The following is a 23,109-nucleotide window of genomic DNA, read 5'->3' on the forward strand; positions in this document are numbered from 1 at the left end:
AACAGTATGCTAAAAACGACAACTACTGCCACATTTTTCATACCGTTTCTGCACTTCCATTACCTATTTAGCTCAAATTTCACCTTTGATTCTACCCCTCCATTATCTATTCCGTTCTATAACATTCATTACCATTCATACCATAACGTAAAGCCAAGAACCATCACAACTACTGCCACATTTTTTTCAAAATTCGAGCATTACAATTCCTCCACTCTAAAATAGATTTCGTCCTCGAAATCAATCATCTCTTTCAAGTCTAACATGTAATAATCAATACTGAAAATAAAACCGAGAATAGAAGCATACTTCATTTGAATAACTCTGGATATTTTTGTCTCATTTTATCTTCTATAACGGGTTGAAAGGTCAGACACGGACAATAGTGGATGCAGCAGCAGGTGGCACGATATTTGCCAAATCTCCTGCTCAAGCCTATGACTTGCTTGAGCAAATGACTATTAACAGCTACCAATGGCCGTCTGAGAGGTCAGGAGTACAGAGGACTGCTGGAGTGTATGCTGTGGACCCTATCACATCACTCACTGCGCAAGTATCAGCATTGACTACACAGATAGCGAATATGAATAAAGTGGGTACATCAAACACTGAGGGACCACCGGTTGTTGTTGAAGAATCACATTTTCCTGAAGAAGTCCAATACATCAACAACTAGAACTTTGAAGGCTATGGAGGATATCGAGGTAACCCTCCCCCTAATACTTATCACCTTGGATTGAGAAATCATGAAATTTTTTCTTATACAAACAATAAGAATGTGTTGAATCCTCCACCGAGGTTCAATACATCAAATGGGGAAGGGAAGCCATCATTTGAAGATTTAGTTGGAACATTTGTTGTTGAATCTGGTAAAAGGATGTCTAGAACTGAGTCTAGACTAGACAACGTTGAGACACACATGGCGAGTATTGGTGCGACCTTGAAAATCCTTGAATCGCAAGTGGGGCAGATAACGAAGCAACTAACATCTCAACCGTCAGGCGTAGTTCAAAAGACTGCAGACCCAAACCTAAGAAAAGTGAATGCCATCTTTATACATCATGAACAGATTGGTGTGGTAGGCAGAGAAGAGAAGGAGGTCGAACTCACACCAGTTCGGGATGGAAAGCTAAGTCCAACCAAAAGAGCCCGAGGTAAGAAATCTGAGAGGTATGATTTAAATCAATGCATTGATATTTCGTTACTTCCTTACCCTCAGCGATTTTTACAATTACAAGCTGAATTTCAAAAGAAAAAAGGTCTTGAAGATCTCAAGAACCTACACACTAATAATGAGTTTGCAGATCAGGTAGAAGGTGAATTTACCGAAGGAACACGAAGGAATCGTTCTCAAAAGTTGCTAGATCCCGGTGAATTCATTGTACCATGTGAGATAGGGGGTCATTTAGTGGAAAAAGCTATTTGTGACTCAGGAGCAAGTATAAATATAATGCCAAGTTCTCTCTACGAGAAACTTGGATTGAGCAGGATGAGATCCACAGAACTAAGCTTGCAGCTGGCAGATACATCGGTGAAGGAGCCATTGGGCATTGTGGAAAATGTTGAACTTAAGATTGACAAATTGAAGGTTCTAGCATAATTCATAGTACTCGATATGGAAAATAGTCAGAACGTTCACGTCATTCTAGGACGACCATTATTGGCTGCTGTTGGAGCCATCATTGACGTGAAACGAGGAAAGATGACCATGAAAGATGAAGGTCAGCGGGTGGAAATAAGGGCATCCAGGAAATCATACAACCCACCATGATCAGAACAGGAGAAAGTCAGGCTGATGACGTTAAACCAAGCGCTGTGTGGGAGGCAACCCACATTTATTTATTTTTGCATTTGTTTTGCGTTTATTATTTTATTTCAATTTCCTAGTTAATACTTTTAATTTTCCCTATTCGAGTATTAATTTGCATTTTCATATTTTTTTGCAGGTATTTAAAAAAAAAAATCTAGAAGCTTATAAACAGTGTGCCCGGGGCACATGCGTGACGTATTTTCGCGCACATTCGCGATATTGGCAGAGGGCTCGGCGCACATGCGCTACTCAAGGCGCGCCCATGCGCGACACATACAGAGACATCGGCGTATATGTGCCATTAAGAGCGCGCATATGCGCGAAAGACCACCCGACGGACAGAAACCTTCGTGCATATACGCGAGATTCAGACGCGCATATGCGCGCGACCTATTATAAAGAAAAAAAAGGGGCTCGAGAATCAGAAAACAGCCGCCCCCTCACCAAAAACAGTGAACCTTTCCCCTCCACCGACACCGCCGCGCCGCTCTCCGATCAGCATGCCGTCGCCGCCCTTCCTCTGAAAGCCGACCACTGCCTACACCACAGCTGTGAACTCCAACCACACTCCGATTTCCGGTAACATTCTTGTGAAATCAAGGGTTTAATTCCGAATTTTTTCTCAAATCTTGAGAATAGTTGAAATTGGTGTCGATCAAGTTGAGGGACTTGTGATATTGTGAAGTGGGTACTTCGATTTGTTCTAAATCAGTTTGTGCTTGGGGCGTATATTGTATTGCTAACCGGATTCAGTGGTTTGGTGAGATTATAATTGCTACGTATATCGAGGTGTGATTACTGGATTTTTGGCTTTTCAGTTGTTGAATTTAGTTGTTGTTGGTGTGAGTTTGATACATTAATTGATATGGCGCCGAAAAAAAGGTCGAAAAAGGGTGCATCGTCCTCTTCAAGCTTTGATTCGTATAGATTTAGGAATGAAGAGGCCCAGCAGGTATATGAGAGCTCCATGACTAGATCAATTATCCCGGAGAGGGGGTTTAATTTATCAATCCCACGTGGTGTTATTGTGGATGAACTTGAACGTCAAGAATGGGTTGGATTTGCTCGACCTCCTATAGATGCTGTGATATCCGTGGTGCGAGAGTTCTATGCTAATATGCGGATACACACGACGAGTCGAAAGTATTGGTGAGATGTACTTTGGTATCGTTTGATTCTCAAACGATAAACATGATCTATCAGATGCCTAGCCTCGACCAAGACGAATATCATGCATTTCTCGAAGATGGCGTTGATTATACAGAGGTCATTTGGAACTTATGTCAAGAAGGTGCCGCCTGGAAGATGAGCTCGAGCGGTCCTATTTCTTTGAAGAAATCAGACATGGGCCCTAATGCTAGCGCTTGGACATCCTTTGTATTGGCCCGGATTCTCCCATCCTCGCACTACCACGATGTCACCAAAGACAAGGTGGCCCTTGTCTTTGCTGTTACGATGCGCAAATCTGTTGACTTGGGGAAGATTATTTATGGATCGATTCTGAGAGCCCGCACAGGATTAGCCACAGTCGCTCTTCCATGCCCCCACATTGTTACCGAGCTCTGCCAACAGGCCGGCGTGACATGGTCATCCGACGAGCAGGTTCTTAAGCCGAAGGCGCCCATTGTTGCCTTCTTTGGAGCTGCCTCCTATATTCCCCACGAGTATCCAAAGAAGAGGAGAACCCACAGCTACAGCTCCCACAACCACCACAACTTGCAGCAGCCAGACAGCGTAGGGGAGACCGATTTCGTAGATTGGAGACAGAGATGGAGGACCAGAGGAGGTTACTCGTCGAGCAGCGCCAGGTGCTAGATTCGCTTCAGTACCGCACCGACCATTTCATGGGATACATGATGGACTTCACCTCCGTGCTTGCTCAGCGGTTCCCACCTTTAGGGCCAGAGGATCCCATGTTCCCTCAGCCACCTGCTTGGCCACCACAGTATCCAGGACCATCACCACAGTATCCAGGACCTCCTCCACAGGACCCACCCTAGCACATGGATAAGGACGATGACGACGGTAACGGCGAGCACTGTTGCTCCTCGTGGGAGGTATGATTGTCCCGTTCTTTCTGGTTTATACATTGAGAACAATGCATATTTTAAGTTTGGGGGGGTGATTTGATTCGTTTTAATTATTTAATTTTGAATTTTGATGCTTTAGTGTTTTAATTTTGATCTTTATTATTATTATTTTTTAAAAAAATAGTTAATTTAGTCTTTATGTCCATTTTAGTTGTTAAATTTTTTTAGAGTTGTGGAATTAAGGTGATAACCAAACAATGAGGAGAATTGACCCAAAACACATGTTGTTCCTTGATTACGAATCTAAATCCATGCTATCTTTACTTAACAGTTTACACATTATCTCACGATTGCTATGATTGTTGATACATCCGATGCTAAAAGAGTGTTCATGTGATTTGTGATTTGGAATGTATGAACGGACTCCAAAACCTGCATGTTGATTACTTGTTGTTGAGTTACATGTTCACTGACACAAAAATGATTCAGGCAGTCTTTGATTTATGTTGGGCCTGTTTTTCCTTGAATAATTTGTCAATTTTTAGCCCTTTGAGCCTAAATGAGAATGAGATGTGTGATTTGTTCTGTTTGAATACCCGAAAATATGATCTATCTGTTTTTGTTGATTGGTAAATTGAAAGTAGTCTAGAACTTGGTTTGGCACTTTTCGAGGCGAGATACGGGTATTGTGTGACATAGGGATGATTTAGGCGATTTTTGGAACGTTTGAACCTTTCAAGCCTTCCCATAACATCATATTATATCCTAGTGTCCCATGTTTGAGCTGAATGAAAATCGGATGGAGTATGCCAAGGCACACAAAAGCCCCCATTTGTGTCAATTCTAAATCCCTACGTCAACTACCAACTTTTGAGCACATACACTATTACCTACCGAAAACTGAGAGGAAACGAACCTGTGTATCACTAAAAAATTTCTTCTCCCTTGTGTGCATATAAGAATATCATCGAAAAAAGAAAAGAGGAAAAAGATGAAAAGAAGGAAATAAATGTCTATGAAAAGAAAAAAAAAAGAAGAGATGTTGAAAAAAAAGGGAGAAGGAAAAAAGTTGAATAAAGAGTAAAAGAGTATGACATGTGATGTGAAAAAGAGGACAAAATGGTAATATGTTGTGGCAAGGCAAGTGGAAGTGAAACAAAAGGAAGGAGACGCATGGTAAAAAATAAATTGGTTTGTTTTCTCTCACTTGTGATTCCCTACCTTCATTTGTAGCCATTAGTCATAGCCTAACGTTATAAGCTTAAAAGACCTATTAACCGAGTCACATGTACTCAATATACTAGTGGAGAAGAGTTGTCAAAGTTAAGCCTATGGACACTTGAAAAATACCGTCGATAGACATAGATTTCGATTGTGTACACATGCGCAACTCATGATATTGAACTTTGTTTGGTTAATTATTGTTTTCATATTACAAATTTTGTTTAGCCAAATGTTACCCTACAAGTCCTGTTGATTTGTGAAGGTAAATGTGAGTCTCAATGATTTTGCTAATTACATGTGTGTCGAGGAGTCCAAAATTTTATGAGATGAAAAGTTATGAACTTATCTTGGCTTCTGGAGTGGGTAAACGAGAATAGCAGAACACACACGCACGTGAACTATGAGTAATGTGGCATGTGCTTGATCCAATATGATGGGGACTGTAATCTCTGAGGCTAGTGGTTATCATTTTATTCCACAATTCTTGTTCGTTCAGTTACTTTCTTTAGGATGTGTTTAGTCGAGTCTATTTAATGTTTTATTTATTTTATTTTGCTCGGGACTAGCAAAAGTTTAAGTTTGGGGTGATTTGATAAGTGCATTTTATGCACTTAAATTATCCTTATACTTCATATAGATTGTTAGTCGTTTTGGGCGGAATGACGCGTTTTTGTTGTTTTTTTGATGTGATTGCAGGAAACCTAGGCTCGCGCATATGCGCGAGTAAGATCGCGCATATGCACGAGCGATGCACCGAAGCGAGGTAAAATACAGTGATTCTCGCGCATATGCGCCACTCATGGCGCGCATATGCGCGAGAGACATGAGGCGAGACCACTGAGCAGCGCGCATATGCGCGCGAGAAGAATGCCAACATACAGAAGGACCCGCGCATATGCGCAAGTCTTGGGCGCGCATATGCGCGCGGCGCTACATTCAGAATTAAAAAGGGTTTCGCGTGGATTTTAAAGGGTTCCGAAAATATTCTACACAGCTGACATCAGAGAGTGAAAGGGAAAAGCGAGAGCCAACGACGGAGCGCGAAGAACAGAGATAGAAGACGCTGGATCCGGACACGGAGACTCACTTTCATCTCTCGCCAACACGTTCTTAATTCGGTTTCTTACTTTTACGTTTTTAATGAATACAAACAGGTTTTGTATTAATTTAGATTCGAGTATGAACTAATTCCATTATCTAGAGATTGATGTAGTTTTGGTTGAACCCATGTTATTGATGTTTTGAATTTTCATGAATTAATTCATCGTGTTTATTTGTGATTTCTTGTCATTAATGATTTTGAATTACTGGCCATAATTCGACTGATCTAATAATTGAGATCTAACACTCGAGAGATGTGATCGAAATTAGGACAGGGGAAATCGCATCGTCAGATGTTTATAACGTACAAAAGACGTATAACTTTGGCGAATCCATAAGAGAACATTGGTTGCATTTATTACGTGTTACTTGATTTTTAATAGACATATTAAAATCGGTAATAGGTAATACATTTCTATTTATCACTTGAAAAAGGGAATAGAAAACATTGTTTGTTCTTGGTTAATAAATACGATGCAATTTAATAACATGTTAATTAATTTTGATTTAGCATAGGGGAAACCAGATGAAATCATATATCTAAATTTATTTACTCATTGAATTTCGACTGTGTGCTAGATTTACAAAAATTGTTAGTTTCTCTGAATTGATTATACATCAACCCTTTGATTTTTCTAAATAAAGTTGAACTATGTCAATTATGGTACTTGGTATACAATTTTAAATAATTACTCTTCGTGGGATCGATATCTGTACTCAACCCAGTACTAAAACTTGACACCGTATACTTGCGTTAGTGAAAACACGCAACACTCGTAGTCAAAATTCGTGAGAGAATGAAGACTGCACAAAGCCAACAAAAGAGTTAAGCGGACAAGAGACGAAGGGACTTAGAGTTTGCCGTGGGCGACCATGTATTTGTGAAAATAGCACCTATGAAGGGTGTTATATGCTTTGGCAAGAAAGGCAAGCTTAGTCAGAGGTTTATTGGTCCATTTGAAATTTTGGAGAGGATTGAGACACTAGCCTATAGAGTGACATTGCCACCGATGCTTTCTGGAGGTAACAATGTGTTCCACATTTCGATGCTGCGGAAGTACATTTCTAATCCATCACATGTACTAAATTATGAACCTCTTCAATTAACTCCAAATGTGACACACGAAGAAAGATCTATCCAAATCTTGGCAAGACAAGATAGAAGATTGCGAAACAAAGTCATTCCAATGGTCAAGGTCAATTGGCTGAATCACTCGGAAGAGAAAGCTACTTGGGAAATCGAGAGGGACTTGAAGAGTCGCTATCCAGAGTTATTCGGTAAGTTCTAATTTCGAGGACGAAATTTTATTTAAGGGGGGAGGAATTGTAAGGTCCAAAATTAAGACGACGTAATCCAACTGCATGCAAATCTTGAAAATACGAAAAATTAGTAATTAATTGATTTAGTTGCTTAATTGATAATGTGACATGCATGAATATATGTTAAATAGGATTAAATTGTCATTAAGCATAAAATTGTATTCTTAAGAGATATTCAAGTTGCGATTAAGGAACGGAGACCGAGGGCTGAAAAACGTAAAATATTTTTATTAAATAATTAATTTTAATTATTTAAAATATGAGTGATGGTTTTTCATATTTTTGAAAATAAGGAATTTTGAGGTGATTTTATACGCCGGGACACAAATTTTTTCGGTGTTGGTTTTTCAACAAAAATACGAACGTAATGGCAACCCGACTAATAAATTCACAGACTATCCTAAACAAAATTATTTTTAAACCTTAATTAAACACTAATGGGCCTAATTACCTAACTAATGGGCCTAAGCCTTACTAGTGACTAATTAAGTGTATTTAAAGTGTTAAACCACCCCAAACCCTACCATTGTTACACGCCACACACTCACAATCAATTCAGAATTCTCTCTACTATTTCACAACACACACCACACGAAGATGTGAAGGAAAAATCGTGAGGTTTGAAGGTAAAATTCAAGTCTAGGCTCTCATCGTTTCCGTTCTTCTTCGTCAACATACGTGCATTTAAAACGCAAAGGACACGTCATACATCCCCTTTTCACGTCTATCACATAGTATTATCATTTTAAACACCGTTAGTATGAAAATCACGCCATTCATGTTAGTATTTTCGTAATATTAATAATACATGCCTTAAACTCATGAATTTTGATCCAAACTCATGCTCTATACATGTGAAGGGGCTGCCATAATGTTAAGTTATGATCAAAAAAAGTTTTTACATGAATTTGAGTCCTACACACACACCCAACTCACGGCAAACACAAAAGAACCAAACTGAAATCGATTTTTGCTGTCATGGGATCATGGGGTTCGGTTTTCATGTCTTGGGGGCTTGGATGGGTTCGGCTAGAACCAGGACTAGCCAAGGTCGTATGGGAGTCAAGGGGAAGGTCCTATCCAAGCTACGACTCGAGTACAGGGCTCGGGAAGGAGTCCTTGCTTGTTAGGACTCCCACCCGAGAAGTGGCGTGCTACACGATTGTTGTGCAGCAGCACGTCGAGAGAAAGGGGGCTAGTTTAAGGGGCTCGGCATGGGCTAGGTCAAGGATTAATGGTCCTAGGTGGGGGCACGGCATGCTGGTTCATGGGTTGGGTCGAAGGCTAGAGTCCTAGGCTCACAAACTTTGAGTCCTTATGCACTAGGATTCACGGCCAAGAATTGCAGCTGGAGTGGGGGCTTCGGCTTCAAGCCAGGGTCTTGTTCAAGGGGTCACGTGGGTCTTGGACGGTCCATAGAAGGGTTAGGAGGGGGTTGGCTCAAGGTGGCTCGAGCGTGGCTCGACAAAACCGAGAGTTGGCTCATGGGTGGTCTAGGATGTGGCTTAGGGTTTTTTTTGGGAAATTAATTGAAAAATCGATCACGGGGGTCGATTCATGGTTCACGAGGGCCAAATAATTATTAAATGTCTAAGTTTTAAATCTATGAACTTTATTCTAAAGTTTGGGATTTTTCGGGAATAAAACGCCTTCAAAACGATTAATTAAAAATTAATTAAAAAGCCTAATGTTTAAGCTAAATAAAATTGTTGGAATTTTAATTTAGGCTTAAATAAATATTTTGGACATGTTAGAGTTAAGGAAATCAAGGAAAAGTCGAAACATGAAATTTTACGTCTAGAGGTAAAACGGTAATTTTACACCTAATAATTAGTAAACGTCATGGCAGTGCTCTGAATACTCTTTTATATGTTAATATGTTTATTTCCAAGTGTTTATCAATTTTTACATGTTAAATTATTATTTTTAAGGTTCATGGAAGGTCATGATTATTTATGGAATTTGATGATATAATTAAAAGTCATGTTGCATGCTTTATTTTTTTAAAAAAAAGACAAGGATATTAAATACATGATTTTCATAAAGTAATGAAAATGTAAAACGTTGAAAGAGGTGAAGTAATTGTGACTATGAGGATATGAGGATAAGAGTGGGGATGTCGTGAGGGGAGAAGGCCCTAGAGGGAGCCCATTTATGGGAAAAGGCCCTAGAGAGAGCCCTGACGATCGTATTTCCATTCGATGAGGATATGCCAAGGTCTAGTTGACCGGTGATAGTGTTGTTGGTGTCCCCGCCACCCAATACTTTTGTTACATGTAGATGGATCCATCGACTTTTTGAGGATTAATGAAAGTCACAATTAACGATCTGAATTCAATAAAAAAGAAAATGTTTATGTCGTGATAAAAAGGTTTATGTTATGAATGTGGGAAAAGAAAAAGGTTGAGGTTTATATTATGCATGTCATGAAAATGTTATTTTTACGTAAAAGTATTTTCACTGTTGTATGTGGTTTTATACGTATTATTTGATATCAAGATGATGGTGTGTTGAGTCTTCAGACTCACTAGGTGTGATGGATGCAGGTAATGATAATGTTAATATTACTAGAGGTCTTGATAGTTGATTTTTCTGAACTTTCGGTGCACATAACCCGAGGATCAGCGCTTCTACTGTTCCGCACTCATGATATATGGTTACGATTTATGTTAAAAGATTTTTAAGACCATTTACTTATGCTTTTAAGTGGTTTTTGAAAGGATATTACTTTTAAGTTTATTGCTTTTTAGGTTTGGTAAAATATTTGACGATTTCATGTTTTGACTAATTCCTTTGAATTTTCAAATACTAGTTGGTTGATGGTTTATTTTAGAATAGTGCAAAATATTTTATAAAAAAATATTTTCATGTATGTGTGAGGGTTCGGCCGAGTGTGCTTAGGTTTAAAAAAAATAAAAAAATTTAGTACTTTTTAAGCAATAAAAAGGGCAGAAGTTTCTAGAGATGATTAAGGTGTTAAAAATTTAAAAGCTAAATTTTTATTTTAGTTAAGAAAATATTTATTTTAAATATTTTAAGAATTATTGCATTTTTAGGGTGAAATTTAAATTACTTAAATGGAGCAATGAATTTTATGTATTTTATAAGGTGATTTTTGAAAATATGTATTTCTAAACTTTTTAATTTAGGCCTAATGATTTTTGGCCTGATTAAATATTTAAAAATCTTGCCTTAATTAAGCCCATTAATTAAGTGTTTAGAAAACCTTTTTAAATTCTTTTTAAAAGAGTCCTACACGCACCTAGACACTAAAACACACACACACACCTACACAAACCAAAACTCACACACACAATTCACGAAAATTGAAGAAGGGAAGAAGGAATCGGCCTAACCTTGAAAGGACTTGCAAGGAGAAAGTTTTTGATTTTTTTCTCATCCGTTCTTCGACTTTCTTCCTCGTTCTTCCTTCCAACTACTATTACCCGACTCCCGTGCATCCCAAGGTGGGGTTTTGATGTAAGGCCCGAGATTATATCATTGTAATCCGAGATTATTTAACTGATGAATTGATGTGATCATGGAAGGACAAGCTCCGAGGAAGACATAGGGAAAGCATGGGATTCGTGTGGAGGCCAGAAGACACCGCGCTCATGCGCGGAGACAAGGCGCGCATATGCGCAAGCAGCCAAATGCCGAGACAGAAAGTCTCGCGCATATGCGCGAGACGAGGCGCGCATATGCGCGAGTAGGTGAAAGTTGGTCCAGAAGACCTCGCGCACATGCGCGGAGACGAGGCGCGCATATGCGCGAGAAGGGGAAATACTAAGTGCCGAGACAGTAGGTCTCGCGCATATGCGCGAGTATTGGACGCGCATATGCGCGAGAAGTGCTAAATGAAAAAAAAATGACACATGTCTTGCCACGCATATTTACATGTAAACAATCTCCATCCCCTTCAGAATTTCAGCCAAGAACCGAGACCCTCCCTAGAAATCCTCAAGCTTCTTCATATATTAAAATCTTGATGGTGCAAGATCCGGCCGTCCGATTTTTAATCCGAGTTTAGTTCCGTGCTTCTCTCGTCAAGAGATTCAAAGGGGTGTAAGTTTTCTTATTTTCCTGCATGATTAGAAACTTTGGTGCTGGAGAAATCATAAATTGATTGATATTAGGTGTTCTTGAGACTATGATAAACATATAATCGAAACTGGATCGAAGAACGGACAACGTATGCAATTGTTATCATTTTTCCAGCCTATGTTGAATGGAGTTTTGCAGATTTTTGGAATAGTGGGTTGTAATTGTTATTGATTATGAGTTGTGGTTTGTATCTATTGATGTTTGAGTTGCCGGGTATCTCGATATTGCGCTGTTATGCCGTCGAAATGTAACTAGATTGAGTATTGATCAAATCAAGTCTTTCTTTGAGTTGTATATTGATATTATGCCTCTCGAAAATGTCATTCCAGATTTGGTATTGAAGGCTTCGAACTCGAGAATTCAACTTCGAAACCGATATAAGAACGAATAAAGCAAGATTGAGATTGGTTGCGTCAAACCAAGGACTACGAAAAGAAAGGAATAAATCAATGTTAAACTGGGATAGATAACTCGAGTAAGATATGACTTGAGTTTTCCCAAAATCACATACAAAATTGTTATTGCTTTGATGTGGAAATTCTTGAGATTAATATTCTTAATCTATTGAGTTATAGAAAAGCATGTATTATGAATCTTTGGTAGAAGTGTCAAGTCACTGGACGTTTGGTTTATATCGATACACTTAGGAGAAGATCGACTCCTATTGTAGATACTCGATTTAGTTTACCGAAGTCCTGGAATAAGAACGTACCACCACCTAGAAGGGAAGAGTAGGTGGGAGACTTGTTACGTTCTTATTCAAACTGGGATCTCTAGATAAGAGTCGAGTCAAAGATTAAGAGTTTGATTTAAAGCTTTATATCGATTTATATTTTCTTAGACTATGATCATGTTATTTGACAAAGGTTTTATGCTTTTGTATATTCTTGTATGAAATGCATGTATACATTGTTTATACTGGGAAATATGTTTCTCACCGGAGTTATCCGGCTGTTGTTGTGTTTGTATGTGTGCATGACAACAGGTGGGATAGGATCAGGGTCGAGAAGAACATGAAAGATCGAGATTAGAGTGGTGATCCGGGCTTAGATGTATAACTGGTTGTTCAACACTTGACATGTGGTTGATAAACACTAGTTGGTTATGACTTTGTTTTGAACAAGTTTTGTATCTTTGATCATGTTGTAAATATTGAACTTGATCTTGTAAATTGTATAAAATGGAGCATAACTTGTAGTATTTTAGACACTTGTTTATGAGGTTCTCAATTTAAAAAAAATAAAATAAAATTTTCGACCTAGCGCATTTAATTGATCCGTTTAATCCCAATGATGATTGAAAAGATTGAGTTAGCGTCCGGGTCCCCACAACAGGTGGTATCAAAGCTGTATGTTCCTTAGATTGAAATAGAAATGAGTGAGCGGGGTACATTGAGTTTCCTTTCCTGCTTTTATAGTGCTAGCATGTGATTCATTATAATGATGATTTACAGACGTTATATCCTAGTATGACAGCATGTTTTACTACTTTAGAAAGCATATGTTTACCTGATTATCTGATTTGATTGGAAACGTGTATAATTGGAAAATGAATCAGAACCGATTCTTGGTCAGAGGCATGATGATCAGAGGAGGACTGAGATAGATTTAATATATTTGATTAGTTACCATTTTGAAAATCAGATATGCCTCCTTGACTAGCCACAGAACAGGGTCGTACTTCGAATAATCCGATGGATGTTACAGCGACACCCATGGAAACACTGTTAAAGAGATTTCAGTTATTCAGACCGCCGACTTTGAAAGGCATTGAGACGTCTATCGACTGCGAGAGCTGGCTTGATGATATTGAGATGTTGTTTGATTCGCTTGACTATACCGATGAGCCTAGAGTCAGACTTATTGGACACCAGTTACATGAAGTTGCAAAAAGCTGGTGGCTCATAACCAAGCGAGCTTTGGAGCATCGAGGTACGATGATTATTTGGAAGATCTTTAAAGCCGAATTTTATCAACGATTTTTCCCAGTATCGTACAGAAAGGACAAGGGTGCAGAGTTTACTAATCTGAAACAGGGTCATCTGAATATTGAGGAATATGTGGCCAGATTCTCTACTTTGCTACGATTTGCTCCTCATGTTGCTGATAATGATTAAGCCGTGGCTGATCAGTTCATCAATGGGCTGAATCCCGAGACTTTTACCCTGGTAAATACAGGGCAACCCAATAATTTTTCTGATGCCTTGAACAGAGCAAAAGGAGCTGAAGCGGGCTTGATCAAATAGCGAGGAACTTCGTATGTCGCTCAGACACAGAAACAGCAACAACCTCCAGCTCAGTTCCACCAACCACCTCCCAGATTTGATAGTGGCGGTAGCAGCAGTGGGAAGAAGGATAATCTGAAAGCCCGAGGGAAACAGTTTAAGAAATCTGGAAGCAGCTCATCTAGTTCCAGTGGTTCACGACAGACCAATTCTGGCCAGAATTATACAAGGGTCTATTGCAGATATGTGGAGGAACACATCAAACAGAGCAATGCCAAGGAGTGTTTGGTAGTTGCAACATCTGTTGACAGCCGGGACACTTTGCCAAAGTCTGTCCGCAGCGAGGTTCTCAACGATCCCAGGGAGCAGGATCAGCTGGATCAGTCGCTCAAGCTGATAGACAATCATCTTCTGTTCATTCTTTCCAGCCACTACCTGCCCATTCACAGCAGAGACCCGGAGAAAGCTAGACTGTTAGCCAAACTCCGAGACAGCAAGCCAGAGTGTTTGCATTGACCGAGGAACAGGCCCAGGAAGCACCTGATGATGTAGTTGCAGGTAAATGTTCTCTTTGTGGTTACCCTTCTTATGTGTTGATAGATACGGTGCATCCCATACTTTTATCTCTGAGCGATTTGCATTGTTACATGATTTTCCTGTTGAGTCTTTATCTACTGTAGTATCTGTCTTTTCACCTTTGAAAGAGGTCTTATATCAGTAAAGTCTGTTAGACATTGTATGCTGCAGTATGATGGTAATGAGATAGAGTTAGATTGTATTGTACTCGGTTTTTATGATTTTGACTGCATTATTGGTATTGATATGCTGACCAATTACAGAGCTACCGTAGATTGTTTCAAGAAAATTGTAAGATTCAGACATGAGATGGTTGATGAAGGGAAATTTTACGGTAAGGGATTCCAGAGCTCGAATTCCTTTAGTATCTGCTTTGCCTATGACTCGATTATTGTAGAAGGGAGCAGAGGGATTCCTTGTGTATTCAGTAGATGTACTGAAGTCGAGCCCTTCATTGGAAGATTTGCCAGTGGTATGTGAGTTTGCTGACGTCTTCCCAGATGAGATTTCGGGTTTGCCTCCAGTCCGAGAAATATACTTCAGCATTGAACTGATACCAGGTACAGTACCTATTTCTAAAGCTCCATACAGAATGGCACCAGTTGAACTGAAAGAATTGAAAGATCAGCTATAGGATTTACTAGCCAAGGGTTACATCAGACCGAGTGTTTCTCCTTTGGGTGCTCCAGTACTGTTTGTTAGAAAGAAAGACGGTTCAATGAGACTCTGTATTGATTATCGGCAATTGAACAAAGCTACGATAAAGAATAAATACCCTTTGCCTCGTATTGACGACCTATTTGATCAGTTGCAGGGTTCTTCTTTTTATTCCAAGATCGATCTGAGATCTGGATATCATCAATTGAGAGTCACAGATTCTGATATATCGAAGACAGCTTTCAGAACCAGGTATGGCCACTATGAGTTTATAGTCATGGCATTTGGTTTAACGAATGCTCCAGCTGTATTTATGGGTTTGAAGAACCGTATATTTCAGAAATATCTTGATGAATTTGTGATTATCTTTATTGACGATATTCTGATTTATTCAAAGAATCTGATTGATCATGCTGAGCATCTGAGAATTGTATTAAAGACTCTAAGAGCTGAGAAACTGTATGCAAAGCTATCGAAATGTGAGTTTTGGCTGAAACAAGTTGTTATATCTGGAGATGGTATTTCTGTTGATCCTATCAAAGTTGAGGATGTGATCAATTGGCCTAGACCGACATCAGTTCAAGAGATACACAGTTTCATGGGTCTAGCGGGCTACTATCATCGATTCATCAAAGATTTCTCTAGTATTGCTAAGCTGATTACTCAGCTAACCTGGAAGAATGTCCATTTTATTTGGTCAGAGGCGTGTGAATCCAGTTTTCTAGAGTTAAAAATGAGATTAACCAGTGCTCCGGTGTTGACTATTCCGTTAGGTATTGGTGATTTTGTTGTTTATTGTGATACTTATCACAGCGGACTAGGTTGTGTTTTGATGCAGCAATGACATGTTATTGTTTATGCCTCGAGACAATTAAAACCACATGAGACTCGCTACCCGATTCATGATCTTGAATTGGCTGTCATCGTGTTTGCATTGAAAATCTGGTGACACTATATATATGGTGAGAAATTTGAAATTTATTCTGATCATAAGAGTTTGAAATATCTATTTTCACAGTCAGAACTGAATATGAGGCAACGTAGATAGCTTGATTTGTTGAAAAATTTTGATTGTGAAACCAAATACTACCCGGGGAAATCAAATGCAGCAGCTGATGCACTGAGTTGAAAGGTATGTTCTTTATCCCTATCGACGATTGGTGTCTCGAATTTTATTGAATATTGCTATCTTTCTGGATTAGTATTTGAGACAGATTGTAAACCTCTGAGACTTTATACCATTCAAGTTGAACCAGAGCTGATTTTAAGAATCAAAGAAACACAGAAAGTCGATCAGAATATTCAGAATTCGATTGCGATGGTCAGATCAGGGCATCAATCAGAATATCAGGTTCGTGACAATGTGTTATATATGAATAATCGTCTTGTTGTGTCAGATTTTTCAGACCTGAGACAATAGATTTTGACAGAAGCACATTGTAGTCGTTTTAGTATTCATCATGGTGGCAAAAAATGTACAATGATCTGAAGAAACAGTTTTGGTGGAAACAGATGAAATCAGATATCGCAGATTTTGTATCCAGATGTTTGAATTGCCAACAGGTAAAAGCAGAAAGGAAGAAACCAGGAGGTCTGTTGCATAGCTTATCTATTCCAGAATGGAAATGGGATCACATTTCTATGGATTTTGTTACGAAGATACCACGATCCTCTTGAGGTTGTGATGCGATTTGGGTTGTTATTGACAGATTGACCAAATCAGCGTGTTTCATTCCATACCGAATGACGTACATACACGACCAGATTGCAGAAATTTATGTCAGAGAAGTGGTCAGATTGCATGGAGTGCCAAAGTCCATTGTATCATATCGTGATCCTCGATTTACTTCGCACTTTTGGCACAGTTTGCAACAATCTCTAGGTACGAAATTACACTTGAGTACTGCATATCATCCTCAGACAGCCGGACAATCAGAAAGGACTATCCAGACATTGGAGGATATGCTTAGAGCTATAGTGCTAGACTTGGGCACAAGTTGGCAAGATTCCTTACCACTTTGTGAATTCTCATACAACAACAGCTATCAGACGAGTATAGAGATGGCTCCGTTTGAGGCATTGTATGGCAAGAAAGTGCAGATCACCTCTCTAGTGGGATGATATCTCCGAGGTACCTGAAATTGGGCCTAACATGATTCGAGATATGACTAAAAAAGTAAAGCTGCTTCAGTGGAGAATGAAGACAGCTCAGTATAGACAGGCCAAATTTGCAGATATTTGACGTCGACCTTGATAATTTGAGCAAGGAGACAGAGTATTTCTGAATATTTCTCCTTTCAGAGGCCTTGTCAGATTTGGCAAGCGAGGGAAGTTGTCTCCACGTTATATCGGTCCGTATGAGATTCTAGAGAAGATAGGTAATCGTGCCTATCGTCTCGCTCTTCCTCCGTCTCTATCTGTAACACATGACGTCTTTCATGTGTCTATGCTACGGAAATATCTTCCTGATGCTTCTCATGTTCTTCAGCCTGACGAGGCAGAACTCGATGAAACTCTGAGTTATAAAGAAAAACCACTTCAGATTCTAGATCGTAAAGAAAATCAATTTAGAACGAAGACTATTTCACTAGTGAAAGTTCAGTGGAGTCATCATGGCATTGAAGAAGCTACTTGGGAGACTGAATGAGACATGAGAAAAAAATTTCCAGAGTTGTTCCATTGACGTGAGTTTCTTATTTAACTTTAGTTATATCTTCTTATCTTATATCATTTGATTGCTTGCGATTTCGAGGACGAAATCATGTCTCAGAGGGGGAGAATTGTAAGGCCCGAGATTATATCATTGTAATCCGAGATTATTTAACTGATAAATTGATGTGATCATGGAAGGACAAGCTGTCACGCCCCGTGTCCGAAGCGTCGGTGACATCCGGCATTGTTTAACAATTTCTTGAAAACAATTAAGCCTCGTATCGAAATGCCAAAAACCAGTCTTTTTCATAATTAAAACATTGTCTTTACATTGATAATAGAATAAAATACATCAGAGTTGCAAATGCGGAACAAAACAAAGAAAAAAATAAAATTCTTGAATCTTGATCTCGATCATTGATTCACCATCCCCAAAAAGCATCTTGCTCTTCCTCATTTAGTTGCTCCTCGTTTTTATCTGAAATTTGTAAGGGGTGAGTGTTTTGGGAAACACTCAGCAAGTGGGGATCGATCGATTTCCAATGACACATATAGAACTTAATCTTTAAAACATTTCTTTAACAAACTTTCAAATCTTATTACTTTTAACTTATCATAACAGAAACGAAACAAATACGAGACAGAGGTTATCAGACGATTCAGAGCAGTTCAGAAACAGATCAGAACAGAACAGATCGGAACAAACAGAACACTGTTACTCATCTCATTTCCATGGTCAAATTGTCCCCAATATGTTAGTCCTCTAAGGGGTGAGGCCAGAACACGGTTTTATACCCACCGATGGGGGCCAGACAGAACATGGTTTTATACCCACCAATGCGAGCCATACAAAACATGGTTTTATACCCACTAATGGGGGCCAGAACAGAACATGGTTTTATACCCACCAATGGGGGTCAGACAGAATTACAATTCTCGTCCCATTTCAAATTCGAATCGTAACAGTGCAAAACAGATTCAGAGTTTACCAGACAGAACGTATCAGAGTTTTCAGATATCAGAGTTTCAGACGGATTCAGCGGAACCAAAGAATTTCGAATAACAGACTGAGCATATAATCAATCGAAATTTTAAACGGACAGACTTCATATTTTCTAAAATGGAGACACACAATCATGCATGTCATAATATATATTCAAGTTTAAAAATACAAACGAATATATAACAAAAGCCCACTTACCTTTTGTTCATTGGTTGATTCGAAACTCTCTTGAACGGATCTCGACCGAACGCGAACCGTATTTTGGACAAGCCTTGGACAGGCACTTGGTCGGATTTTTGGACAACAATTTGGCGAGCCTTTGGACAACATCTTGAGTTGATTATGTAGCACTTGGACATGCCTAGATGATGAACACAATAGCCGCAATTTGCCTTCCTTCATTTCCTTGCTATAGACGAAACTTGGAGTGTTTTTTGGGAGAATTCTTTTGTGCCTTTATTCAGCATGAGGGGTGGTATTTATAGGCTGAAAATATGGCTTTTCAACACCTCATGGCCGAAATCTTGAGCCCCAAGAAGTACCATCAATGTGGTCAAGGCTATTCCAAGCATCAAAGGTCATCTAGGTTTTCTAAAGGGACTTTTCTTGCATCATAAATGTGTCCTAACCTCTTAGCTCCTCTCTTAGCTCCTTCATTGGTTATCTCAATGGTCACTTCTTGCATACTAGGTTTTTCCAAATCTTTAGCTCCTCCTTTAGCTCTCTTTTTGGCCTTTTAGGACAATCATGATTGAGCTTCTTTGAGCTGAAAGATCGAGCTCATGAGCTAGGGGTTTTCTCCCCAAGAATAAATGAACTTCCTTGAGCTGCGGGCTTTAGCTTTTGAGCTGAGGTTTTCTTGTCCAAGAATCTAGGAGCTTCCTTGAGCTGAGGGTTTTAGTTTGTGAGCTGAGGGTTTCCTCTTCCGAGCGACGTACCCTCAATTCTCAAGGTTTTGCATTGCCTCGGCTTCTTTTTGAGCTACTTTCCGTGCTTTTTGAGGTGCTTTGCTTCGAAAAATCCGGGTTCTCACATCCCACCCTCCTTATTGGAAGTTTCGTCCTCGAAACTTTAGTTAGCTAGATCAATAAAGTGATGAGGGTGCAGGGTGCGCATACTTTCTTCAAATTCCCAAGTTGCTTCTCATTCCATATGATTTGACCATTGTATCTTGACATATGGAATTGTTTAGCGTCTCAGCACTTGGTCTTTGGTGTCCAATATTAAAATAGGGACTTCTTTCCTTCGTTTAGTAGCGATGCAACTTTAAAATTCTGACTTGGATCTGAGACATACTTCCTTAGCTGTGAGACAGTGGAAGACGTTGTCAATCCTTGACATGCCTGGTGGTAAAGCCAGCTGATAAGCTAGGTTTCCCACTTTTCCCAGTATTATGAAGGGTCGACATACCTTGGAGTTAGCTTTCTATATTTGCTGAATCGAACCACTCTTTTCATAGGGAAACAGTTATCGTAAGCTTTCTCACCGATTTCAAACTCCAACGGTTTTCACTTTAAATCAGCCCAGCTCTTTTGTCGATCATGAGCTGCCTTGCGTTTTTTTCTTGATAATAGCTACTTTATCAACAATTCAAGTACCATGATAGCTTTCTCTCTGATTTCAATACTTCCATGATAATTATTGTTATCGGCAAATTCAATCAAGAGGGGTGTTTATTTAATTCCTCCAAGGTCCATGGCACACGCTCTAAAATATCTTCAATAGTTCGATCCACCGTCATTGCCTCATGTTTAATTCCTTTTGTGTGAACAGTATTTGAGGCTTTGATGATCGATAAATTTCACACATTTGCCACCAAAGAAATTGATTCTCTGGATCTTTGGCTCAAATATAATTGTGGCTAATTCACTATCATATGTTGGATAATTTTGCTCACATGATTTTAATTTCATCGTTGCATAGGCAATTACTTGCCCTCTTGAATGAGAACACATCACAATCCTCTTGTGATGAATCATTATAAATTGTGAAATTCTTGCCTTCTTCGGGAAGTACTAATACTAGCGTAGAAATGAGTTTCTTTTTCAAGATCTAAAAACTCTTCTCAACTTCTTCACTCTTATTGAATTTAGATTTCTTCTGAGTGAGTTTGGTGAGCGGAAGAAAATCCTTCAACACATTTTCTTAATAGCCTAACTAATCCCAAAAACTTCAAATTTCTATTCCAGTATTCGATCAAGGACAGTCTATGATTGCCTCCACCCTATTGGTGATCCACTGATATGCCCATTTCAGAGATTATATGACCAAAGAATGTGACATTTTTTGATCAAAATTCACCTTTCTTAAATTTAGTATATAGTTATTTTTTCCTCTGAGCATTTGTCGAGCAGGACCAAGATATTCCTTGCGGTCTTCCTCACTTGTTGAATATTCAAGAATGTTATCAATAAATGCTAACACAAACTTGTCGAGGAATTTTCTTTAACACTCTATTCATGAGTTCTATGAATGTTGCTGGAGCATTGGTCAGGCCAAAAAGCATTATCGTGAACTCATAGTGTCCATACCCTTTTCTTTTTGAGGCTGTTTTAGGAATATTCTCTGCCTTGGCCTTCAATTGTGGTAGTCTGACCTTAGATAGAGCTTTGAAAAGATCTTAGCTCCTTTTAACTCATAGAAAAGGTAATCTATTCTTGAAAGATGACATTTGTTCTTGATCCTATTGAGTTCTTTGTAGATCGACACAATATCTTGTGCTTTCACCATTCTTTTGTGTCAATAAGACTGAAGCTCCCCAAGGAGAGGCACTTAGTCTGATTTGTTTTTGACTAACAAATCTTGGAATTGATCTATTAGCTTCTTGAGTTCAACTTAAGCCATTTGCTAGGGTTCCTTAGATTTTAGTGTAGCACGAACCATCAAGTTACTTTCGAATTCTACTTCATAGTCTGAGATAATTCAAAGTAACCTTTCCGAAGCTCCCTACTACAGGAATATTTTATATCTTGAGCTTAATTCCTTCTTTTGCTTCTCTCATTATTGCTAGTTAGACTTCTTCGCCATACTCCATGCCTTTCTAGATCTGAGAAGCAGAAATGAAGGATTTCTGTTCCTTATCCTTGCCATAAAATATGATTTATTCTTGGATTGGAGTTTGGAATTCTTACCCCGACCATCTACCATTGCATGATTCTTGTCCCACCAACCAATTCTCAGAATGACGTTGAAATTTACCATTGTACACTAAATAAAATCGGCACTTAATATACTTATTTTATTCTATCTTAAAATTATCACGATTAATATCTCAAAACTCAAAACCAATATAGAATCTTAGAACATAACTCTTTATCAGCCTATTGACCTAAGTCCCAATAACCTAGTTAAAATTTCTTCCAACCTTGTACGGAAGAAATTAATTCCTCAAACAATTTTTCTTTTACTAAATCTGTCTTTAATCAAAACTATGAGCCTAACATGTTTTAATACAAACAAGTTTCGTTGGATGTCTTTCTCCACAAATCTTTCCCCTATTTTTCTTTTTTACTATAAGAAGAGTCAGAACCTATTATGCATGCTACATTTCCCTCGATGTCCACCAATATCTCATAACTCTCTTTATTTACCTAAGGTAATGACCTTAATTTCTTAACTTAAGTTATTGTTTCTAACCTTTATTAAATATTCCAAAATCTTACGTATTTAAATTTATCGCTTCCCAAATTTAAATGTCCATACTGTTAATTATTGATATAAAAATAAACTTTTATATCTGAATATCAAAACTTATATAATTCTTATCTCATATTTTCATAAATAATTTACTATCCCCGAATCAAACATTTCATCTTAAGTCCGAAGCTTATCTTCGATAAGTAAATTCCCAAATGTAAGACAACTTATATCAGAGTATTTGTATTCCCAAAAATATAAGTCAAATTATCTCTGATAGGTATGTTCCCAAAAATATAATTCAACTTATCTCTGTATATTCTCAAAGAAATGTTACACTTCTTTCTTTCATATCATTTAACCATTATACCATTCCAGCCTACCTTATCATCTCTTCATCATCACTGTTCTTTTTCCACTACTTCCATAGGTTCTTCTTCTTCTTCTTCTTCTTCTTCTTCTTCTTCTTCTTTTTCTTCCATGTTTTCCATGACAAGGTGCATATAGTTATGTTGTTCTTGCATTCTATCCATATCACCATGAAGTTTGGAGATGTAACGTTCTTGCTTGCTAGAAAGGTCTTCATGTTGACAAAGAGAGCGGTTATCAAGATCTTTCTCAGTTTCAATCTTTACTATCAACTTTCGATTAGAGGTCGTATCACGTGAGATGGGTTATGTATTGTTAGGGCGAGCTGGCTCTTTGATCTATCAAGGCGATAGGTGAGACGTTGTATATCAGTTTGAAGCAGGTTCTTAATCTTTACGAGTTC

At 38.6% G+C, this 23,109-nt stretch overlaps 1 protein-coding gene across 1 annotated transcript; it reads left to right on the plus strand.

Annotated features, from left to right (window-relative positions):
* The first annotated feature begins 919 nt into the window (after positions 1 to 919).
* On the plus strand, positions 920 to 1,600 carry LOC142528382 (uncharacterized). Its single transcript, XM_075633426.1, has one exon. The coding sequence runs from the start codon at positions 920 to 922 to the stop codon at positions 1,598 to 1,600; it is 681 nt and encodes a 226-aa protein (XP_075489541.1).
* The last annotated feature ends 21,509 nt before the right edge of the window (positions 1,601 to 23,109 follow it).

The sequence above is a fragment of the Primulina tabacum genome, chromosome 16 (assembly GCF_025594145.1).
Source record: "Primulina tabacum isolate GXHZ01 chromosome 16, ASM2559414v2, whole genome shotgun sequence".
Classification (NCBI taxonomy): domain Eukaryota; kingdom Viridiplantae; phylum Streptophyta; class Magnoliopsida; order Lamiales; family Gesneriaceae; genus Primulina; species Primulina tabacum.

Coding starts and splice junctions, on each gene's coding strand:
- LOC142528382 (XM_075633426.1), top strand. CDS start 920: ATGGCGAGTATTGGTGCGACCTTGAAAATCCTTGAATCGCAAGTGGGG.